The following is a 24,259-nucleotide window of genomic DNA, read 5'->3' as shown; positions in this document are numbered from 1 at the left end:
AGTCAAAGCTCAATGATCTCATTTTTAAAAATGACAATAACAATTAATAAAGTATCCAAAATGTCAGCACACTTTGTGGTTGATTTTTGAAATTATCCCTGATCCCTTTAAAAGTAGGCTATTAACCAAAAGAAATGGCAGGAAATGGTTGATGCGGGAAACTTGAAAGGCAATCATAACGTTCGCACTTCAGAGCTACCAGAGGATATTGAAGAAAATAATATAGTAGTACCTATTGTTAATAATTAATGGAATTCAGATTGTGCAGCATTGTGATCAGAAAGGATTTTGAAGAGAAAGCCTAGAGATATTCTAGCATGTTCAAATGTAAGAATGTACCTTTTAAAAAAAGAAAAAGTATGGCAGAGATATTAAAGACTTAAAACATAGTAGACAATGTAATCTATTGAAACTTAGAGAAGAAATAATTTAAATCCATGATTAGAATGCTTGATAAGGAGAGCATGTGGTTATTGATTACTGTTGGGGAGACTACATAGAGATCTTGAACTGTAAAAGCATATGTTGATGGTGATGAAAAACTGGACAGTGGGTGCATCTAAACTGATGCTAGTTAAGGGCTGCAGCTCCTTCCTATAGAGCCCTGGGATTTCTAGTTTTCCAAAGTATTTTTAGTCTTCTCTATTATTATTATTATTATTATTATTATTAAACTTTATTTCTAAAGCGCTGTAATTATACACAGCACTGTATAAAGTCGGTAAAATTAAAGAGTATATAAAAGCCTGCCCAAGGCGTACATTTTAAGATAATAACAATTAAAAGAGGAATAGATAAAATTACCATATAGAAAAGAAAATCAAATTAAAAACATCAAATATAAAACAAATCACATCACATCAATTATTATCAGACAGCCAGATGACAATCACAAATTCCCTGAGAACACTTCCCTAAACAATATGGTTTTCAGCTCAGCCTTAAAGCTGGTTAGGGAAGTGATGAGCCGTGCATTCAGAGGACGAAGGTTCCAGGAATGAGGGGCAGCAAGAGAGAAGGGACGGATCCGGGACGGAGCAGAGAAGATCCTGGGTTGAGAGAGGAGACTTTGGCTACCAGAGCGGAGAGTGCGAGTAGGGATGTAGGGAGAGAGAAGATCGGTTAAATAAAGAGGGGCCAGCCCATGCAGGGCTTTAAAGGTGAGTAGCAAAAGTTTGTACCTGATGCGGAAAGGAAAAGGGAGCCAGTGAAGGGAGGACAACAGAGGGGAGACATGATCATAACGGCGAGCGAGTGAAATAATGCGTGCAGCTGAATGCTGAACAGAAATTAATGGGTGGAGATGAGAGAGGGGAAGCCCTGCCAAGAGGAGGTTACAGTAGTCTAGTCGTGAGACCACTAGGGCATGGACCAGTGTCTTTGCGGTAGAAGCTGAGAGATATGGATGGATTTTGACGATATTATAGAGAAAAAAATCTGCAGACTTTGGCTGTAGTCTGGATCTGAGGGATAAATGACAAAGAGGAGTCAAAGATGAAACCAAGACTGCGGGCTTCCTGGACCGGCTGGCTAGAGATGTTATTGACAGAAATAGAAAAGGAGTAGTGAAGGGTGGGCTTAGGAGGGAAAACATGAAGCTCAGTCTTGGACATATTGAGCTTCAGACGCCGATGGTGCATCCAGTGGGAGACAGCTGTTAAACAGGATGACACTTGCTGCTCTAGCTCTGGCGAAAGATTAGGGGTGGAAAGGTACAGTTGGGTATCATCGGCGTACAGATGGTAGGAGAAACCAAAAGAACTGATAAGTTTGCCAAGGGAGAGTGTGTATAAAGAGAACAGAAGGGGACCCAAAACAGAGCCCTGAGGAACTCCAACAGATAAGGGGACAGAAGATGAGGTCTGACCACCCGAGACCACTGAAAAAGATCGATCTGACAAGTAAGATGTGAACCAATCGAGATCAAGGCCCGAGAAACCAAGGTCAGAGAGTACATCTATTAGGAGACAGTGGTCCACGGTGTCGAAGGCCGCAGACAGATCGAGTAGGACAAGGATAGAATAAAGGCCATTCGCCTTGGCCCGCAAAAGATCATTTGAGATCTTAGTAAGGGCCGTCTCTGTGGAGTGCCGTGGGCGAAAACCAGACTGGAAGGGATCCAGAATGGAGTTGGTTTCAAGAAACTCAAGACAGTGTGAATAGACAACTCGTTCCAACACCAACACCAGTACTAAAGAATACTGATGCCTCACCAAACTACAAATCTCAGGGTTTTGCAGAAAGGAGCCATGCCAGTTAAGGTGATATCAAACTGTATTATTTCCACAGTGTAGATGTACTCAACAACAATTATCTGGTTTCTCTTCAAATTGTGTAAATGTATAGCCCTTTTAGAGAGCCAGTGTGGCATAGTGGTTTGAGCGTTGGACTCTGGAGACCAGGGTTGGATTCTTACTCGGCCATATAATCCACTGGGTGACCTCCGGCAAGTCACATGTTCTCAGCCTCAGAGGAAGGCAATGGCAAACCTCCTCTGAACAAATCTTTCCACGAAAGCCCCATGATAGGTTCACCTTTGGATTTCCATCAATCAGAAAGGCACACAGCACACTTTTACCTGCTTTGTTTTATTTTTAGATGTCAAAGCATTTGACACAATTTTTTATAAATACCTGGAAGAAAAAGTGGGAAACATTGCTGATAACAGTACTCATTATATTCTGTTATGGTAGAATAACTTCTTATAATCTGACACTTTGGCTGGAATCCTGTTGGAGCGTTGTGCTGTTGTAAAAATGATGGTACAGGTAATTGCATTTTTCTCAGACGTTGCTTAAGTGCACTCCTGCACAGTCACATGCACACACAGCCCTCTCTTTTAATTTTGACTTGCTGGGCCGGGCACTAATAGATCATTGCACTATGAGTGAGGTTCCGGCCTTGGCGCTTGTTGTGTAGCTGGTTACACAGCTACAGGCCCCAGTGTACTTATGCTGATATATATTTATTCTACTGAAAGTTTATAGGGTCTTGACCCAGATGTGAAGTATTAAGTCTGTGATATGAATAATCACAGATTGATAAGATCAATCACTGATTGATCAGATTCGAGGACAGTGGTGGCTAAATTTTTGCCTTTGAGATCAAAATTGGTATGTGGGTATGGGTTTTTAGTGAGCTCACTTGGGTGAGGGCAGAGCTGATGCTCCTCTTGCTGTTCCCTTCTCAACTGCTATTGAGGGACACTTCTGACATAAGCAGTGGTGAAATAAAGGTTTTCTAAAAACATTCACTTGTGCCACATAAGCATCCTTAGCAGTGTTGTTCCCCATCATGAATTACAGCAAATTCACATACCCTACTGTTCAGCATCTGTGAACAACATGCTTCTCCAGACACTTATATTCTGATATATACACATATTATATACATAGAGAATCATATCAGTAGCATATCTTGGCAGATTTGTCAGGGAGATTTTTCTTGGAGGGATTATCTTTAATGTATAAGAATTAAAAGCCACATTAAAACTGAATTAACTAAGGACCACATAAAACACACACTTAAAAGACTTTAAAAACAATAAATAGCACAGTTTAAAATAATGCCACACTTAACAGCCCCTTTTCAATTTTAAAATCCTGTCTGAATAAAACGTTTTGGCCTTCTGATGGAAGGACGGACAGAATGAGGCCATTCTAGCTTCCCAAGTGGGAGGGGAGTGTTGTAAAGTATAGAGGCATCTGCTAAGAATGCTGCACCAACCCCGGTTGCTACACATTCGGTGCATGACTACGGTGACCAACCATCACAGGCCTGGGGTGGCCTGCTGCAGTGGACTGCCAGCAAGGAGCATTTTTTGTGTGTGTGCTCCTTTTGTGGCTGGGTTTGGGCTACCTTATGCGGCTGCAGCACAGCTTAGGTCTGATCTGGAGGCATGCATCACCTGAATGCCATGCCCCGGATCAGCCTGAAGGTGGCTCTTTTGGCCCATCCATTTCAGGCCACAGTCTGTCAGATAGCCTACCTCAGTGATGGAGAACCTTTTACAGACCGAGTGCCCAAACTGCAACCCGGACCCCACTTATTTATTGCAAAGTGCCACGTCTCTCTGGCTTTCTAGTAAGAAACTCCGGCAAACTCTGTGCTAGGGCAACAGCATGTGTGCCCACAGAGAGGGCTCTGAGTGCCACCTCTGTCACGCGTGCCATAGGTTCGCCATCACTGGCAGGCTTTTAAGAGTTTATTGATCATTACCAATTTACTCTGAATTGCACCCAGAAGCAATGCGAAGTAACCAAGGCATGTGGTACCATGGAGAAATTTGGCATTATGAGGAATGAGTGTGGTTGGTGCAAAAGTTTTAAATGTGCATGGTCACTCCTGGCTACTGTAGAAACCTGGGCCTTCAGGTTCAGGGCAGCATCCAGGTGTATACCCAAACTACAAGCCTATCTCTTCAGGAGGAGTCTAACCCCATGTAGCCCAGGCTGTATCCTATTCCCTTGTCTATCTTTCAACTGACTAGGGTCATCTCTGTCTTGTCTGGATTAAGCTTAAGTTTGTTTACTCATATCCAATCCATTACTGATGCCAGGCACAGATTTACAGAAGAGACAGCTTCCTTGGAGTGAGGTGGAAAGGAGAAATAGAATTGGGTGTCATAAACATACTGATGGCATTGGACCCTAAACCTCTGGGCAGTCTCTCCCAGCAGTTTCATGTGGATATTGAAAAGTATGGGGGACAGAACTGAATCCTGAGGGACCCCACAGGCAAATGGCCAAGGTGTCTCCCAGCACTACTTTTCTGGGTTCACACCTCCAGAAAGGAACAGAGCAGCTGTAAAACTATGCCTCCAAGTCCCATCCCAGTCCAGAAGGATACCATGGTCGATGGAATAGAAAGCTTCTGAGAGGTCCAGTAGAATCAACAGAGTCACACTCCCCCATCTAGTTCCTGGTGTAGGTTGTCCATCAAGGTGACCAAGGCTGTCTGCATCCCATAACTGGGCCTGGAACCAGACTGACATGGATCTAGATAATCCATTTCATCCAGGAATCTGGAGCTGGGAGGTAACCATATCTCTTGTTACCTTGCGTAAAACTGGATTATTGGACACTGACCAATAGTTGCCTATTACATATGGTTCCAGGGAAGGTTCTTTTCAACAAAGTCCTCAAAACTGTCTCCTTGTTGTAAGGAGGTGTTGACAGCTCCCTTCCCCGCTTGGTCAGTTTGCCTGTGGCCTTTCTAATGAGTCAGGAAGGGTAAGGATCACATGGTGGCTCTTGAAGGATCCTGTCCATATCCTCAGGCAGTACTAATAGAAAAGAATCCGTTATTGGACAACCAGAGGCCATGGTTAAACATCAGACTTGGTAGTTGGATGTGGTCTATGTTCTGAAATGTTAAAACACCGTAGTTTTCCATGCAGACTGAAAAGCTGTGGAAGGAAAAATGCTGAAACAAGCTCTTGTGTGTTGCGAAGTTCTTTTTGACAGCTTGCTGGAATAAAAAGCAAAGATAACTCAAGATGCTATTTTAAAAAGAGACAGCATATTTTAATGTGATGTTAGTGTATGTGAGAGATGCCAGACTGACAGTTTTGTGGGTGGAGGTCAGTACCTAAAGGGGAAAATATAGGAGGATTGGCAGTGAACGGCTTTCTTTTTTCTATTTCTTTGTGCCAAAGGGTATGCTGATACCTACCCTAAGGAAAATAATGTTGTTTGGTCCCTCTGTCAGCTAAAGCATTGCTTGTGTCACTAAATGTTTCTTTCCCTAAAATGGCATAAATTTCCATATACTGTAGTACAATAAAAAATTAAATACTTCTTTTACAAACAAAGGAGCCAACTCCTAGCATTCCATCCCATTTCTCCGGCCAAGAAATGGCCTCTCCAGGCATTGATTGTTGAATGTATGAAGGGGCTACAAGAATGTGTGTGATTTGCTTTGCTCCCTTGATGTTTTGCATGTTGGCAGTTTTCCTGAGCTGACATGCAGTTGGCTTGACTCTGGAGTGGGTTGGTATCTTTGTGCATAGGCTTGATGATACAGTGATGAGAATCCTATCCCCATTTTCTAAAGCAGTGGTTCCCAACCTGTGGGTCAGGACCCTTTTGGGGGTCGAATGACCCTTTCACAGGGGTCGCCTAAGACCATCGGAAAACACATATTTGCATGTACCAATGAAAATAATTGCATGGTTGGGGGTCGCCACAGCATGAGGAACTGTATTAAGGGGTCACGGCATTAAAAAGGTTTGGAACCACTGTTCTCAAGGCTATGGGTAGTGTGGCTGTATGGTGCTCCTTTGGAGTCAGGCCGCTGGAGTGGCACACAACATCATGGGCAAATTCAGGGCATGCTTTGTCAGGACACTGCACCCCAACTCCTCCCACAGGCCAGCATTTTGGGTTCATCTGTATAGGGCCTAAGTCTTCATCAGTCTGGGCTCTTTGACTGGTATGGCCATGTCTTCCTGGCTCATGCACCAAGTCCAAACATGCTAGGAAATTTTGCATGGAGGAGGAGTCAAAGCATAGGGCGTTCCACTGTCCAGTGATAATTTGCTTATGCTGTGGCGTTGAAAGGGGCAAGCCTGGAGCTTGGAAGGCATGGATGTTTGCTACTATTATTTCCTAATTTCTGTATTGGAGATATAAGAAAGAACTAATATCCTAGGGAGCCTCATAAAGGTTTTCATGGTTTATATTTGGAAAATGAAATGAACTGGGAAATAAAAATACAATTGTCAATTTTCTTTGCCTTAGGACCACAACACCAGGGGAGACAAAATTGTTAGCTTCTGAGATCTATGATATTCTTCAGTCTTCCAGCATGTCTGACATTGACAATGTGAATGAGATGAATTCTCGACGTCGGAAAGCTCAGTTTTTCCTGGGAAGTACAAATAAACGTGCCAAAACAGTGGTTTTACACATAGATGGCCTTGATGATTCGGTAAGGAATTCTTATGTACTTTTTAATCTACAACCCACATAGGGAATTGATGGTCTGGAAGAGGCAACTGTTTTCTGAAGTGCACCTGAAATGTTAAGAATCCTATACACTAAATGTCATATAAGTAGTAATGTTTATTAAGACTGTTTTACAAACAGCATGTAGGAATTGTTTTTAATTATTAATGAAGCATAGTTTTAATTTTTTCCACTGAACTATGGAAAGATCTTGTGATTTGTCTGTATGGTTGAGTACATTAAATTTCTCCACCTGTACTGAAAATGTTTGTTTATTATTTTGATTGCTTTTGAATGTGGAAGCAAGTAGAACTCCATATTGGAATTGGTGTATCTTTCTAGCTTCAACCAACTGATGAAAGAGTAATTTTTCCTCACTATTTTTTTCTTTTCAGAATGATGAAACATGCAGAATAATTTGTTGTTTTATAGGTTCGGACCTAAGGAAATGTTGGCGTTTCTTACTGGCTTTTCCTGACATCTTTTCTCGTTGTCTGAGATTTCTTTGGCTATCAGACAACCGTTGTGATAATGAGGTCTCAGTGGAGTCTTTATGCATTGTCAGAATAACTTCTATAAATTTATCCTCCATTCCCTTGTAGATAACACCCCAGGGCCATGTTTGCCTTTTTATGGCTGCCAAGCAGCATGTAAGACTGTTTGAACATGTTATCCACAAGTGCCCTTAGGTCTGCATGTTTCAGTTTTGTAGCCATTTTCAATGATCAGACCTAATGTACTGCTACAGTGACATACATTTTTGCCAAGTAAGTATGTTAAAAGAACCAGATTTGATGGTATCCCATCTTCTCTAATGAAGTCATTGATTGTTAATCTAATGAATAATGAGCATATGCACATCTCTCTTCTTCCAGAGTTAACTTTCCTCCTTGCTCTATCTATCTTTCTTCCCTCCCGCCTTCCTTAAGCCAGGTCTAATCAGTTCCAGCAGTCCTGTGCCTATTATGTTTACTGACTGGGTAGTTCATTTGTTTGCCCATCAATGTCTTGTAAGCTTTTCTAAAAGCCAGAAAAATGCTGCCTGTTTCTCTTTTGCCTGCCAGTTTAAATACACATTAAATGCACATTGCTACTGTAAATGTTCTAAGGTCAGCAAATCTTTGGGTTGCTTGTACTGTCTCGTAAACAGAGCTAATGCAGATTCTTGCAATTTCACTCCATTATGTTGAGGTAAAGATGTTCATTCCTAGTAAGCAGTCTTAGAGTATGAAATGCAGACATGCTTGATTTAAAGGACTTCCTTATTGACCTGTGGCTTCTTCAATGTGAAGGGGGTTATACTTCTAGTAAAAGGTTCTTAACATATGTTGTCCTCAACACCATCTTGGTTTCTGGGAAGAAGACATCTACACTTGCATCTTAGTTTTTATGCAAACTTTGACAACATGTTCCTTTAGTCTTCAGAGGAGGATGAAAAACAGTGTTTGTAAATCATTTTTTACTTCCAAGTGTTGGTGCTCAAACTGTAGTTGGCACTTAAGCAATTTAAGATAGAGAGGAATGTTTCCATTTATCCATGAAAGTGTAGCATCTTAAGACTTAACAATATTTTTAATTGTAAAAAATTGAATAATGTTTTTTTCCTTTTCCCTGTTTTTTTTAAGATTCTAGGTATCTGAAAAATCAAAGTAAGCTAATGTAGGTCCACACTGGTTTCCCCTCAAAGTGCAGTAATAGCTGAACATCTGTATTTTGCATTTTACATGGTAACACTTGATGGTCTTTTCATTTGAAAGTTAAATAATTCACACTTTAAGGCAGTCATGGACAAAGTGCAGCCCTCTTGATTTGGCTGAACGGCAGTTCATGTCAGCCTTAGCTGGTGTAGCGAGTAATGACTTGCAGTCCAACAACATCTGAACAGCATCTTTGCCATGCTTTCATTGAGTTTGTGTATTTGGGCTGTCTTAAAACGTAAAACTCATTAGCAGAAATTCCACCACTGCTTCTTCCAATAAACTTCCTCATGAAGTTCATTATTTCTCTATCATCCTGCCAGATTATTGTGCAGCATTTGAAAAGTGGAGCACATAATCTCCAATCCTATTTCATTGGCTTTAGTTGTGTCAGTGTTTTACATAGAGTGCTGGTATGGGCCCTTAAAGCCCTAAACCACTTAGGATCTGATTGTCTCATAATAATCTGCCTGATGCTATATGAGCTTGCCTGATCAGCCTTGCTCGCTTTGCTGTCTATGTGTGATTTCTGGTAGGCAAGCAAAGGAGACAGGGTCTTCTTGGCAGTGACCATGGAAAAGCTTCCTAGTGTAAATTCAGCGGGCTCCTTTTTTACATATTTAGAAAGATGTTGTTATTGTTGTTGTTTTAAAAATGCTAATGGCTGCTGTTCTTGCTGAAGTTTTACTATCACACTGGCTTTTGATATTATAAGTATTGTGTGTGTTTTAACGGATGTATTGTTTTCTTATATTACATAGTATTTTTTCCCTACTCTGCACCAGCTGCTTTAGTTATTTTTTATTAGAAGAAGTAGATATAAACATTATATAAGCTAAACTATTAAAGCAGTGATTCTCAAACTTTGGTCCTCTAGGTGTTTTGGACTTCCACTCCCAGAAGCCCCAGCCAGCTTGGCCAACAGTCAGAAATTCTGGGAACTCAAGTCCAAACATCTGGAAGACCAAAGTTTGGGAACCACTGTATTAAAGTATGACATTAGTATTTTATACACTGCTTTTAGTTTCAGCTCTGGGAAGACAGTAGGATATAACCATCATCATCACCATCATCATTTTTTTATTTAAAAAAAACAAACATCTGCGGACTGAGCATTATGGTAGAAGAAAAAAGTGATGCACAATGTAGACTGAGAATACTTGGGCCTGTTACAGACAGCCAAAATAAAGCTGCTTCGAGTCACAGTGGAGGTATGGTGTTTCAATGATGCATGCGTCCTAAGAGTCCAGAAGTCGCACCAAAGCCATGCTCCAGCCGTAAGGACTGGAGTGCAGCTTTGGTGTGGCTTCTGGACTCTTAGGACGCATGCATCATTCAAACACCATTCCTCCACTGTGACTCGAAGCAGCTTTATTTTGGCTGTCTGTAACAGGCCTTGAGGTCTTTGAAACACGTGTAGTAGGATTTGTTTAGAGAGTTACCTCTCTTGAAATAGTAATCAGACTTCCTAATGATTTAATAGCTTAATGTATGGTTAAAGTCATAGAAAGCTACCGACCAGGATATTGAGTTCTACCCCAACATACACAGTAAACACTTATTCATGGCAAACAACTGCAGTTTCCAATTCCACCAAATTATGATTTGCACACTTCATAGCTTAGCCAGTTTGGCTGTAAAAGCAAACTGCAGTTAACCAATTAACTGTGTATCCAGAAGAGGAGGTGCCTGACACTGATGCTCAATCATGTTATACAAAATAATTTTGGATGTTACTTGTAAACAGAGTAATTGGGCTGATTCAAATGTAGTAGGAAACTATTTTCCCATTTCATGAACAAATCTCAGGTTAGGGTGATCCCTAACTAAGAATGGTGAGATAAGAGGTTTCTTCTTCAAAACAAACCATGGCTCACTTGGATAGTTGTAGTCTAGATGTCCTAGTTTCTAAACGAGGATCATACAGGTCATTTAGGTACCAGAAAACCACACTGCCCCAATGCATGTGAGCCAGCCTGTGTTCTTGATCATTAAGTTGAAATTATTGACAGGGTGTTTATGTTTGTGCACAGGCAGAGTTCAGAATTTAGTGCAAGCTGAGAAGAACTTGTGAATGACCTCAAATCAAGCAAGCAGCTACATTCCAAGCTCAATAGGATTTACTGCTTCTGCAAACAGCAAGCTCTCAGCCAGCCTGACTTGTGTTGAAGTAGTGTTCAACAATCTGGGAATGGGGAATGCTGTGTGAAATTCTCACATTATAGGGGGTGGGCAAAGTGTGACATTGGAGCTGCATCCTATTGCTTGCCCCAGCATCTTTTTTGCCCTCCCCCTGCATCAAAGAAGTCTGGGAATTTGGGAGACAGTCCAGGTTGTCTCAGAGTCAGAAAGGTGGCCCCTGTCCCCAGCATAGTTTCCCATCCTGAGATATGGCCTACCTAAAGTATTTATTCTGAAATAGAAGTCTGCTTGGGCTCCTAAGATATTTGAGGGAGATTCTTATTTTGGTCCCATTACCCTCTGAGGCAGGAGGGTGGGATGGTTGGATTGACTTTCTGAATGATCCTGAGATTCCCCTGCCGGGAGCAAACTGACACTTCCCAGTTGTCCTCCTTCTGGAAGATAAAGACTGTTTAGTTCCTATGGGGTTTTCGTATTTGATTGGTTTCTGAGGAAGGAGTTTTTTAACTGCTGAAAGTTCTACTTTCTTTATCAAAGTGCTTTTAAAATGCCTTTCACTTCATTGTATTTTAGCATTATAACTTTTTAAAAATAAATTCTCTGTATATTTCTCTGCATCTGATTTAATCTTGTGGCAAGCCACTTTGAGACCCCGCTCTAGGAGAAAGGTTTTGATATAAATCAAATAAATGCTTGTGCTAGCTCTCCAAGACAATGTACTGCTTTATTGTCTTGCAGTGTCGTGAATGCATTAAAGCATGCTGGGATAACTCAGAGCAGGTGCAACCAGCACAGTTCAATGTAGTGTTGTTGCACAGTAGGCACTGTCACTTGCTTTAAAGATAACATTTGCTTGTGTGTTTGTGAGCAGACATTTTCCTTTGGAATCAGAGTTCAGTTTGTGCAGTGCAGTGATGTCCATGAGCTGCCACAGATGAGATAGCTGAAGGATACAACAGCTGCTTTGATGCATTCAGTCAGTATGGATACAAGGTGTCTGATAAATAGCAACTTAAACACTAACTGCTCATCAATGAGCATTTCAGTCAGTCAGAACTTAACCACAGGGGACTGTTTAGCTGATCATACGGAGAAAAGCTTTCTTTGCTTTTCAGCACTTTCCCTTCATTATTCACAGTTGATTCCATCCTGGTTGATCTTCAGAATGTAAGCAGAAATGTTATTTTTAAATTCTTCATGGCTAAATTTAGAGCAATACTTCCTCTTCCACTTCTTGTAAAGTAGATCATTGCATTTCATTTTGTTTGCAGTAGTGTTGTCTTACAGGGGGAAATTTTTCATGTACATGTGTCTTTCATATCTAAGGTTATTTACTTAGTTGTTGTACATAATCCATATTTTTTACATTTTAGTCTCGGAGAAACTTGTGTGAAGAGGCCTTGTTGAAAATCAAGGGGGTCATCAGTTTCACGTTTCAGATGGCTGTTCAAAGATGTGTAGTCAGAATCAGATCAGATTTGAAAGCAGAGGTAAGCACCAGGTGTAGCTTGCTGTCATAGTCTTTGGTATTAGGCAGAGCTCTGTTAACCTACTTTTAATCTCTGTTCTTTGTGTTAGGCACTGGCAACAGCAATAGCATCTACCAAAGTTATGAAAGCCCAGCAAGTTGTAAAAGGTGAAAGTGGAGAAGAGGTGAGAGAAGAATCTGTCAGAACTTAAAAAGCATGGTCTTAGTAGTATTGGCATTTAAAAAAAAATAAAAACAATCCATTTATTGATTCCATCGGTAACCCAATTCCTACAGGTAATGGAGTCCCGTGAAGAGAGAGGATCTTCTAATTTAGGGCTGGGGAATCTTATCATCCCAGTACTGTTAAACTACAATGCCCAGTATCTGACTGTTAGCTTTGTGTGGTGATGTTGAATTGCTTTCCTGATTCTGGCTTCTCCATCACTACTCTAATGTTTGTTTTGACTCAGGGCATAGAATAGCTGCATAATGTGGGAAGCAGTGTATGGGGCACTTCTTTTACTTAAATAAGAGAACAGAGAATTTATGCTTATGTTGAACTCCTCATGCTAACTTTTTATGTAAAGCCTGGTAGAAGTTAAAGATCTGGCACAGATTTAGCAATATACAGTTGTGGTTCCAGATAGTAACTTACATAAAACATAATGCAGTACAGTATTTTGAAAACATTACCTAGTATTCTGTTTTTAAGAGAGTTTGCACTAACTGTTTTAAGCGGAAACTTGGGTGAAACTGTCTAAGAAGTTACATAAGTCTCTGTGAGATTTCTATCCCAAACTTCATACAGTATAGGTAAGGAACATAAGAAAGGTCATGCTGGATCATACCACAGACCCCTCTATCTAGTCAAGCATTCTGTGCCCATGGAACAGTTGCCCATGGAAGGCCTAAACAGCAGAACATGTGAACATTTGGTTGTCTTGCATTTCTCAGCAAAAGATATACATAAGCATACTGTCTCTGATACTGGAGGAGATAGAGGACTATCCTGACTAATAAACATTGATAGATTAACCTCTATGAATTTATCTAATTCCTTTTTAAAGCTGCCAGACAGGAATAGGTTAGGGAACAGAATGCTGGGCTGTTTAGGCCTTTAGCTATTCTTATGATGTTGAAGCTGAGGGGATTCGGCACAAATGTCTCAGGTACCTGTTTAGTAGGACAGTTTCCCTAAAGTTTCTGCTTAATATAAAAGGCGAAATCTTGTAAAATGGTGTATCTTATTCTACTTGATTGGAGGAATTGAGTGTGTCTTTTTAAATGAATCTAGAAGGTTGTATTATCTCATGCATCACTCTAAACAACCTGGGCTTTTGTGACTGTTAAAATTCTTAATAGGTTTGGATAGTGTCTTAAACAGCACTTGTGGTAATGTTAGCTCAGTAGCAAGGCTAAATTTTGAAAATCTCTTTATAAAATGTCCTTTCTTCTAATAAATGGGTGTCCCATATTCCTATAAACAGATGCTGGTTCCATTCCAAGATACGCTGGTAGAAGTGGAACAGAACACTGACCTCCCTGAGTATCTGCCAGAAGACGAAAGCCCTTCCAAAGAGCAAGACAAAGCAGTGTCCCGTGTTGGGTCGCATCCAGAAGGTGCAGCCAGCTGGCTGAGCACAGCTGCAAACTTTCTTTCTAGGTCTTTTTATTGGTGACTGCAAATCAAGGCTAAAAGACTGTGTGAACCAACAGGGGGCCAGTTTTCCATTGGTGTGGTGAACTGCCAAGTGCAATTTGCAATAAGTTATCACAACAGATTTTTAGACTACACAAAACATATGCTGTGTTTTACATTTTATTGGACATTTGGCCTTTTGGGCCAGTCAGAAGGATGGAGGCCTCAAATCAAGGTTTGTTCTTTTTCTTGCCCCTACCCCTGCTCTTATATATTTTATTGCCTCCTTTTTTAATATGGGTCCATGATCAACCAAACATTTTTGAGTGTATAAAGCTTTAAGTTAAAATTAATGATAACTACACATAGAGCCCATTCAGCATAAATCTCAGGACATCTGTGCCAGGAAATAATTAGTTTGAGTTTTGCATGGGTTTAAATGCCTTTTTTTCTTCAACTTGCCTTATTTCAGATTATATTTTTCCTCTGGATGGTTGCTCTAGAGGGAATATCCTGATTTCTTTGCCATTTCATTTGGGTTTTTCACCCCAACTTTGTTCAGAGCCAGTGTGTCTATATTCCACTTGTTGCTTTGCAAGGGAATACGTCCAATGAGGTTAATACGTCCTTAGTGTCTTGGAGTCTTCACCCCTTAATTGACAGCCTATTGCCACTCTCAGTCTGAACTTTAGTAATAAGAAATTAAGATGAAAAATATATTTGCATATATTTTACAGTAAATAACTGACTGTAAGAAAATGCTTATTAAGGATGGCCATGATTCTTTAAATATGATCAGAAATAGCTGTTGGAAATTTAGCTTGGTTTAGGAGCTCTGGTGTCAGAATTTGCAATCTGTGCCAGTGATACCTTGTTGCAGATTTTGTCTGTGGTAGAAAGTGTGGTGATGGCCTTGTTTAAAAATTATTTTCAGTCAATGATGAGTACTGAAAAAAACATTGTGTGTGTGTGTGTGTGTGTGTGTGTGTGTGTGTGTGTGTGTTGGGGACTAAAATGCTGAATATGCCATAGTGCCACTGCCCTACATGTCAAACATTGATGGCTTGGTGGAAATTTGACTATTTTCCTTGTTGCCTTTGACAGAGTGCTTTTATATTCCACCTCCTTGTACTGTGGCAGGTGGCATGAGATGTGGAACCGTGTGAAAGCTGGTTGTGGAGCTGGGAATAGTGCAGGAATGTGCCTGATGTCCCCAGGGTAGCGTTGGCAACCTACAAAAGAGGAAGCAATCCACAAAAGTGCACTAACCTGGTCTAGACAACCAACAGACCAACCCATAGCTGCATAGTTGGTTTCATCTCATGGTGATGCAGACATAGTAAATGTTAATAGGTGCCTGGATCACTGCATCTTGTTTCTGCTTAGTTGCCAGAAAGTTTAATACAGGTGAAATTTCAGTAGGTAAATAAATAAATATTAGACAGAGCAATTTAAGTGACTGAAATCTAGGCTGAGATTTTTCTTGATATGTTAGAACAACTCTAATAGTGAGTCTACTATCTTCCATTTTGTGACTCAATCCATACAGATATTGACTACATCAGTGAGTTAAATGTTTTGAGGCACAGCTTTGCCCTTTTGATAGTCTTATCTCTTGTGACTTGCACAACAGCAATTAAGTAGCATCAAGTAATTGTCAGTGTAATGAAAACAACATGCAAAGGAGAGAGGAATGTAAAATACCAGTAATTAGTCAAAGTTCACTTAAATTCAGTGTCCATTTGAAATAACAGAATTTACTTTCAGATTTGTTTTCCCCTCTTTTTTTTAATACTGTATCTAGGGTTTTTGTTTTGAAGTTTACACGCACAGAATACAAGCTTTCTAAGGCATGTATTGTATTAAATATGTATTACTAAGCATATTGCTGTCTAGAATGTTACAATACCAGACGTGTTTGCAAAGCCCCTGTTAGATAGCCATGGACACAATGTTTACTTTTAACATCTCTGTCTCTTTCTCTCTGTGTGTATTTTGCATTGCCGCACACTCACTGCACTACATGACATACCCCTTTGGATATTAATGGTTCAGTACAAAGTAGATATTAAAAACTCATGTATTCAATTTGTAGGTATGCTTTTTTGGTCAGTATTGCAGCTCTCTCATTTGAAGTGTCTGTAAAAGAGCTTTTCAAATACTGTAAAATAAAAGTGAAATATAATGAACCATCACTCTTCTGGTCTTCTAAGGATATTTGCAGGGTATTGGTCTCCTACGCATGAGCTTGTTGCTTTCGGAATGCATAAAGATCAGCATGGTGTCCTGGTTATAACTGGGAGAGCAAGAATTTTCACAGCTGCAGTTGCACCAGGGGGCAGATGTGTATACTGAAATCTGGTCCCTTGCAAAACTGCAAGGGACTTTTGTTTTCTATGGAAGCAGAATCCAAGCTGCCATGACCACAGACCCTACATTCAAAATATACTGCTTGTTAACAGAAACTGAGGCTGTAGATTATAGTGTGTGGTAGATGAGCTTTGATTCAGTTTTGCTGATACAGTTGGCCTTCCATATCCACAGACTCAATCATCCATGGCTTGAAGCTATTCCAAAATATATAAATTCCAAAAAACAAACCTGGATTTTGCCATTTTATGTAAAGGAAATCATTTTACGACACCATTGTATATCATGGGACTTGAGCATCCATGAATTTTGATATCCATGGGGGGTCCTGGAACCAAACTCCAGTGGATACAAAGGGCCCACACTACTACCACATGGTGCTAGGGTATTGCCTCCTTGCCCTACTGTTCTAATTAGGTGCCATGGTTGGCATCAGATTCTCTCTGCTCTTACATTCCCAGTCTGCTCTAGTAAGTTGCTAAAACAAGATGCTTATATGGTTTTGTAAATTTCTAGATGCTTGGTATGCAGGGACTCAATTGTTTTTCCAAAGCTTCTGTTGTTTTTTCTACTCTTACCTGTTATATCATTACCAACCACCCTGTTGGATAGGCATGAAGCCTTGGTTTTTTATCTTTGACTTCCTCACTTCCTTGCTCCCATGGTTAGTCTGTTTCCAACTCATGATACATGTCCCTTTACAACAGTGGTAGGAATTATTTAGTCCTCCGGCTGTTGAACTGCAGCTTCCAGCACCTCACACTAACATAACCAGTCGTTAGGAATTCTGGGAGTTATGATTCACTAACTGGAGGGCTGAACAGTTCCTATCCCTAGTTTTTTTGTGGGTTTTTCGGGCTATGTAGCCATGTTCTAGAAGAGTTTCTTCCTGACATTTCGCCAGCATCTGTGGCTGGCATCTTCAAAGAAGTCCTCTCCCTGATTTCAAAAATTACAGGAATATGGCCTTTCCTCTTGCTCCTTTTAGCAGCCCCCCACTTTCACACTCTAGTAATCTGATCTTTGCTACTATGAGTATCTCCTCTCTCTTATTATGCTGTATTTCACCAAAGTGAGGTGCCTTGCAATGCAAACAGATTTAAGAGGATGCTTTTAACTTGAGTTGTAGTAAAATTAAATAGAATTAAACTCTTCCTTCCTACAGAATGTGAATTCAATAATTATTAGGTGCTATTTGCATTTTTAGACTCTGTCCACATTAAATCCTAAAACATATTTAATGGTGTGTTTAGTTTTGTCCCTCTTGGAAACTCCTTGGGGGCAAATGTTTTTTTCTTGTATTTGATAGTGCTATGTGCTTTGTTAGTATTATATAATTGAGTTTATATTGGTGTTTTCTTGTTACACACACACACACACACACACACACACACACACACACACTCTAAAGCCTCCAGAGGAGGAATTTTATTATACACTGCTGAATGAATTATTTGCCTTGTCATCTGAGTTGAAGAAAAAAATTCACCTTTCTTTGTATGCACAGATAAAGGTGTGCTGTTGTATACTGCTGTTTGTAACTGTACTGATTGATATTTGCTTTTTTAACAGGGGTGATTAGTTTAATTTTTAGTACTGGAAAATAGAAGTGGCTCTCATTATTCATAAGAATGATGGTAACCAGGAGAGAAAGTAATTTATAATTGGTTGAGTGCCTACTTCTCAGGGTTGATATCTAGTCAACATACCTCACAGGTGAAGTGGGTAGGGAGAACCATGTATATTGTCTTGAGATTATTTAGAGCAAGGGTTCCCAACCTATGCTCTGAGGCTCTGCATACACTTCCCAGGTGCTCCGCGGCTGCTTCAGGAAAATGAAAGAAATAAAAATTGAATTAAAGAATAAGAATATATTCTTATATATACTCCTAAACACCTTTAACTTGTAAGACATAGGGTAGGCCTCTTAAGGGCTCTGCCATAGAAATAAGGGCTCAGTAAGTTAAAAAGGTTGGGAACCCTTGATTTAGAGGAAAAAGAGACAATAAAAAACTAAAACAAATGCATAGAAGGTGACAGATAATTTAAAAAATGTATCTAGTGTCTGTGAAATTGAAATTAGAATCTTTTATTCTGAGTATAATTGGAGTTAAGCCCTGGAATGTAGGTTTACATCTTCCATGGTTCATTTATTGAGCTAAAATGGTGATTATGCCTCATCCCAACTTGGTAACAACAACAAGTCCTCATGGATATAGATATAATTCCAGCAGGCAGGTGTCATATTCATGCATGTTTATAACCTGGCATTTTCCTTTATTAGAAATAGAATGTCAATTGAGTGTTGTTGTGTGTCTGCAAGTTGCGTCTGATTTATGGTAACCCTAAGATGTCCTTATCCTGGATTTTTCTTGGCAAGATTTGTTTAGGCGCTTGCCTTTGCGTACCACTGAGGCTGAGAGAGTGTGAGTTTTATGAGATCATCCAATGGGTTTCCATGGCTGAACAGGGATTTGAACCCTAGTTTTCAGAGTCATAATCCAACACTCAAACTGCTACACTATCTTTTTCTATGAACACACTGGCATTTGCAGTGCAGTTGTCTGTTGTGCTGTTAAAAGACATAGCTGTATTTTTTTTACTGTATTTTTGTCCAGGGAGATGAGCAGGTCCTCTTTGGAATTTGTGAATAACATGCAAAATTCTCTTAAGCACAGAACCATTTTGAAAACATAATCCCCCCGTCCCATCCTGTCCCATTCTCTCATCTTCTTTTTACAAAAGGCAGTGAAGCTGCTTCCCAGGTTACATTCTCTGAGCAACTTTTGTAATGATTCCTGTCAAGGATTAGTGCAGCCTTGGATAGTGAAGCAATTGTATAATGGGCTACATAAGTAGTGGAATGAGGTGGTGAGAGTGGACTATACCAGTTTGGATGATAGATGAAGGGACCTCTCATCTGCCTGCTTCTTGTCTATCTGAGGAAAAGGTATAAGGTCTGCAGGTTCCTGCTGGAGTTTAATAAAATAACTTCTGGGATCATCAGTCTCCTAACTTCCTATCCAGTGAGGCCATTGTATTGAAGAATGTAATTCTAAAAGTTTTCAAAAATATAGTTGTCTTCCATAATCCTAAATAATACAGCGTCGCCTCAGGTACTTTATACCACCTTAAGTTTGCTTCTACTTTATTATCCTCCCATGCCATTGGCATTTGTAGGCTGATCTCTTCTGACTGTTTCATTCATCATTTCTTATTTTTTCTGGGCTATGGGAGCCCCATACATTATTCTGATCTTGGATGGACCACTGAGAAAAGCTCCATTTCAGATTATAGAGACAGCTATGGCAAAGATGCTGTCTAGGTATTATTTGGAGGGCCTGTTTCTGATCTAGAAACACAACTGAAGCATTCCAGAAAGATGGATCCAGCTTGCTGTGTGCATTTTCCAGCAGATGAGAGGAAATATCCCATTGTGGGTTGCTCCTTCCATTTGCTCCGATAGACAGATACGGAGTTTGCAGGAATGCCCAGCAGGGGGAGCAATCAGTTTGGAATGAGAAAACAGTAATAGGGTTGCCATAGGTCAGGAACAACTTGAAACCACATAACAACAAATTGGCCTTGAGGAATTACAACTACTTTCTATGTGTACATGCAAGTAAAGCAAGGGCACCCCCGTTAGACTCAGTGGACCTAAGAAAACCCCATGATAGGTTTGCCTTAGGGTTGCCATATGTCGAAAACAGGCATACAACAACAACAATTCCCAGGTAACATCTATAGGTGTTTAGTCTGATTCCCAAAGGAAGATTAAAATGCATAGTATGTAATCATACTATGTAATGTAGGCCAATCCCATCAGGCCTCCCCAAAGGAACTGAGCCCTTCCCAGAAAGCATCTGGCTCCATCCTCCACTCCCTTCCCCTTTTGTGTCATGTCTTCTTAGATTGTAAGCCTGAAGGCAGGGAACCATCTAATTAAAAGATTGTATGTACAGTGCTGTGTAAATTTACAGTGCTATATAAATAAAGCTTAATAATAATAATATATTAGAACAAATTGACTGGAATCTACACAGCTCACATAAAATAATGTTACAGGAACAGTTGCACTTCTTCCAAGGTTGCACAGGGAGGAGGGAAAGGTGACAATGCGAGGGGAGGCCTGTGGGCTCCAAACTGCCTGTTTCCCCAGTGGTATGTCTCACAGGTATGTCTCCGTTTGTCTGTCCTTGGAGCCAAGGGATTCTGGGGAGTGTGACTTGGACAGCTGGTTGTACCATGAATCAAGTGATTTTCCAAGTCCCCGCTACCAGAGTGCTTGGACTCTGGGCCTTCTCCTTCCCTCCCTTAGAAGCAAGGCACTGGAAACAAAGCACACTCAGCTGGCAGTATTCCCCTCCCACACACTGCATCTGCATTGGAGAAATAATCCAGTTTGACACCACTTTAACGGGTATGGCTCAATACTATGGAATTCTGGGAAGGGTAGCTTGTTATTAGGTTATCTAGAGCATGCCGTTGATAGCAAGCCAGTAGACTCCAAGTCATTAGATCTACTTGGGCATCTAGAGATGAGTCTAGGAGTATTCCCAAGTCACACTGTCTTTCATAGAGAGCTTACCCAGTTCCTGGACCCTGAGATCTACCAGTCCAAAGAGTCTCCACTTTATTGGTATTACATTTGTGTTTATTGGATATCTTCGAACCCATTACAGCATCCAGGCACTAAGCCACTATCTGCATGGCAAAAGGTACTTAGATGCAAGCATCTAAAACTTTGTGCAGTTGAAGGCTTTCATGGCCGGCATCCATAGTTTTTTGTGGGTTTTTCAGGCTCTGTGGCCATGTTCTAGAAGAGTTTATTCCTGATGTTTCGCCAGCATCTGTGGCTGGCATCTTTCTGCATTGCATGATTCGTCTGAATTCTTATATTGCTTTGCAGGAATGAACTTGAAACCTAAATGATATTCAAATTGTGTGAGATTATTTTTACACAAAGGTTTTTCTTTGGTTTTGAGTGCAGAGCTATAGCATTACTATTTTAAATGGATATCATTTTAATTATTTTTTCTTGTTGCGTACCCTCAGGACATTTCTGATTTATGGTGACCTGTCTTATGGTGAACCTATAAAGGGGTTTTCTTAGCAAGTTTCTTTGCCATTGTCATCCGCTTTAACTGAAGGAGTGTGACTTTTCCCAGATCACCCACTGGGTAACTAAAAATGCATCCATTTAGTGAATGTGCAGATCACATTCTTTTCGGTTAGATCACAACCCGCTATAACCTAGGCAGAGTTTTCATACCTCTCCTCAAAATACATTTTGCACACAGGAAAGGAGGGAATTCTGTTAAGCATCTTTTAATTCAAAAAGTCACTTTTTGTGTATTCTTTTTAAATAATCTGAAAATCTCATCCCTGTTGTTTTCCAGACTCTACACTAGATGGCAGCATAGAGTTATTGTTTAAATTTCAATATCTGTGGCATACATAATAAGTTTTTGAATTATACTTAGGTTTGATTCTTTGAAGAATTATAGTTCTTCTTCGTGGTCTCTGCGAATCATACAAATGGGTTTCACTGCGCCTGCGCAGTGCTGCTCGGAACCTACTGGAATCACTGGGCAGAGTTTTACTCTGCAACATATTGAAACTTTTTGGCGGTAACTCCGCCCACCCGTTATAAGGCCCCTGCCTTCCCGCTCTTTTCCCCAGTTCCTTTTTTCCGCCGCGCTAGCTGCTTCAGAGGAACCTTCGCTTGCTTTGCTTGCTTGGAATCACTTTCGTTTTGACCATTCTTTGTCTCCTCCTGGTAACTTCGGACCTTCGGACTGTTGACTTCGTTTTCGGATCTCCCATCGACTTGGCGACTTTGAAATGCCTGCGGCTTTCAAGAAGTGCGACATTTGCAAGGGCAAGATGCCCGTTCAGGACCCGCACTCCACCTGCTTGCTTTGCCTTGGTCCAAGCCACGATCCCAAGGCCTGCGCACTCTGCAGATCCCTCTCTTCCCAGGCCCGGAAAAACCGTGAGTCCCGGCTTACTTCGGCGATTGCCCTGGGGAAATTGCAAGAAAGGGGTCCGCGGTCTTCTTCTGTCCCGCCTCTGCCACCCCCCGCTTCATCTTCTCGGGCAAGTGTCTCCAGCGTGGGATCGGGGAGAGCCGCCGTCCCCAGCGTGGTGTGCGTCCCGGCCGGGACTCCTTCCACCACCTCCGATGTGGCCCGTGGCTCCAAACCGCCCAGTGCCACCGACAAACCCTCCAAGCGCCCCCATAAGCCATCGGGGACTGAGGGTACCGAACGGGCCTCCAAGCCAAAGGAGGGATCGGAGTACCCCCGTTCCAAGGAGGCTCCCAAACCGGAGGTCCATCTCGCCTCGCCTTTGTCCTCCAAGGCATCCAAGGGATCACGGCATGCGATGCCTAGCGACCATACCGAACCGGTGCAAGGAACAAGGTCCCCGAGGCCTTCGTCATCGACACCGACTGCTGTCCTCCTGGACCTCCCGGACAACCCTTTCTTCCCATCGGAGGAGACTCCCAAGCCTGGGAAGAAGAGGCACCATGACAAGGCTGACCGTGATCCGGCCCCTAAGAAGGCCAAGCCCTCCAAGGACCGGCCCACCACCGACCCGCTGAGGGCAAAGGACAAGGAGCGCTCCCACTCCAGACAGGCCCGCGCCTCCGCCTTGCCAGCTCCATACCAGGAGCCGACGCCGGTAGACCAGGGGACCCCAGTTACATCCCTGCCTCCCCCGGCCTTGGACTTCATCCACGGGACGGATGACGCCCCTCGCTCTCCTGATCATCGGTCTCCTTCCCATCCGGCGACCGATGATGAAGGTCACTCGGCCCACATACAGGGGATCCCGGACCTCTTCTACGACGTGCAGTCGCGCCGCTACTACATGTCGGTGCCGGAGGGCAGAGCCCTGAGGGAGTTCACCAGACTGAACCCCCACCCCGTAGACCGAGCCGACCCGGCCAGATCGGTTCCCACCGTGTCGGTCTACGAGAGGTCATCATCGCCGCCCCGTAGACGCGAGAGGTCGCCGTCTCCACTCCGTACTCGTGACAGGTCGCCGTCCTCAACCCGCAGACGCTCCCGATCATCAGTGGACTTCGTCCGCCCGAGATCCCAGGTCAGGGTGATGGACCCCCTCTCCTCCGACCTGGATTCTGAGGACGAACCGCTGCCACCTTCGGAGGCACCCTCGGACGAGGATGTCCTCTCGGGTTCGGCCTCCCCTCAGAGGATGCACAACCCAGGGCCGTCTTCGCCGTCGGACGACGTCAGGGCCTTCACAGAGCACGTGGTCAGGATGTCACGGGCCCTCAACATCGAGCTCGCAGCTGCGGAGGACGACGCAGAGGACCCGGTCGAGCGTAGGGTGCATGGACGGGTCCCCACTCCGCCATGCCTTCCTCTCCTCCCCTCTCTCCAGACCATCGTAAAAAGGTCCTGGGATGCTCCGGCCGCCCTATCGGCACCCTCCCGCAAGGTCCAATCCCTCTATAGGGTCGCCCCGGCGAGTTGCTCCTGGTTGGCAGAACACCCCAGACCAAACTCGGCCATTGTGGAGGGGGCCCAGCACAGCTTCGTTCCGAAGCAGGCTACTTCCCCTGTCGACAAAGAGGCAAAGAAGATCGATGGACTGGCAAAAAGGCTTATTCGGCTTCGGCTCTTGGGGTCAAGGCCGCCAACTACACCGCCTGCATGGGGGCCTACATTCAAACCCTCATGGAACGGATCTCTCCCATGGTTCCGGACGTCCCAGATGACATCCAGAGGCAGCTGGTGGAGATCAGAGACGAGGCGCACTCCATCGGAAGCTGGCTAATCACCACTTCCAGGAACATGGCGGACTGCTCCGGGAGGTCCATGTCAGCTGCCATGGCTCTTCGGCGCCACGCGTGGCTCAGGGCCTCCGACCTCAACCCGACGGTTAGAGCGGCCATTGAGGACATGCCGCTCGACGGGACCGGCCTCTTCCACGCCGAGACCGACGACCGCCTGAACCGCAA

General features: G+C 42.4%; 1 protein-coding gene across 2 annotated transcripts in view; it reads left to right on the top strand.

Moving 5' to 3' along the window:
* Positions 1–16,090, top strand: part of LOC149317372 (armadillo repeat-containing protein 1) — a 29,419-nt gene extending 13,329 nt beyond the window's left edge. For both annotated transcript variants that reach the window (XM_089517378.1, XM_089517377.1), the window contains exons 4-7: positions 6,741–6,930; positions 12,160–12,276; positions 12,365–12,439; positions 13,745–16,090. In XM_089517378.1, the coding sequence (XP_089373504.1) occupies positions 6,741–6,930; positions 12,160–12,276; positions 12,365–12,439; positions 13,745–13,936 (574 nt within the window). In that variant the 3' untranslated portion in view covers positions 13,937–16,090. The remainder of the gene's footprint in view (positions 1–6,740; positions 6,931–12,159; positions 12,277–12,364; positions 12,440–13,744) is intronic.
* Positions 16,091–24,259: the final 8,169 nt, after the last annotated feature.

Source organism: Sceloporus occidentalis, unplaced genomic scaffold, assembly GCF_023333645.1.
Source record: "Sceloporus occidentalis isolate IW3139 unplaced genomic scaffold, rSceOcc1.0.p SCAF_3, whole genome shotgun sequence".
Lineage (NCBI taxonomy): Eukaryota > Metazoa > Chordata > Lepidosauria > Squamata > Phrynosomatidae > Sceloporus > Sceloporus occidentalis.
Note: the sequence above shows the minus strand (reverse complement) of the source record. Positions and strands in the feature narration are given on the sequence as shown.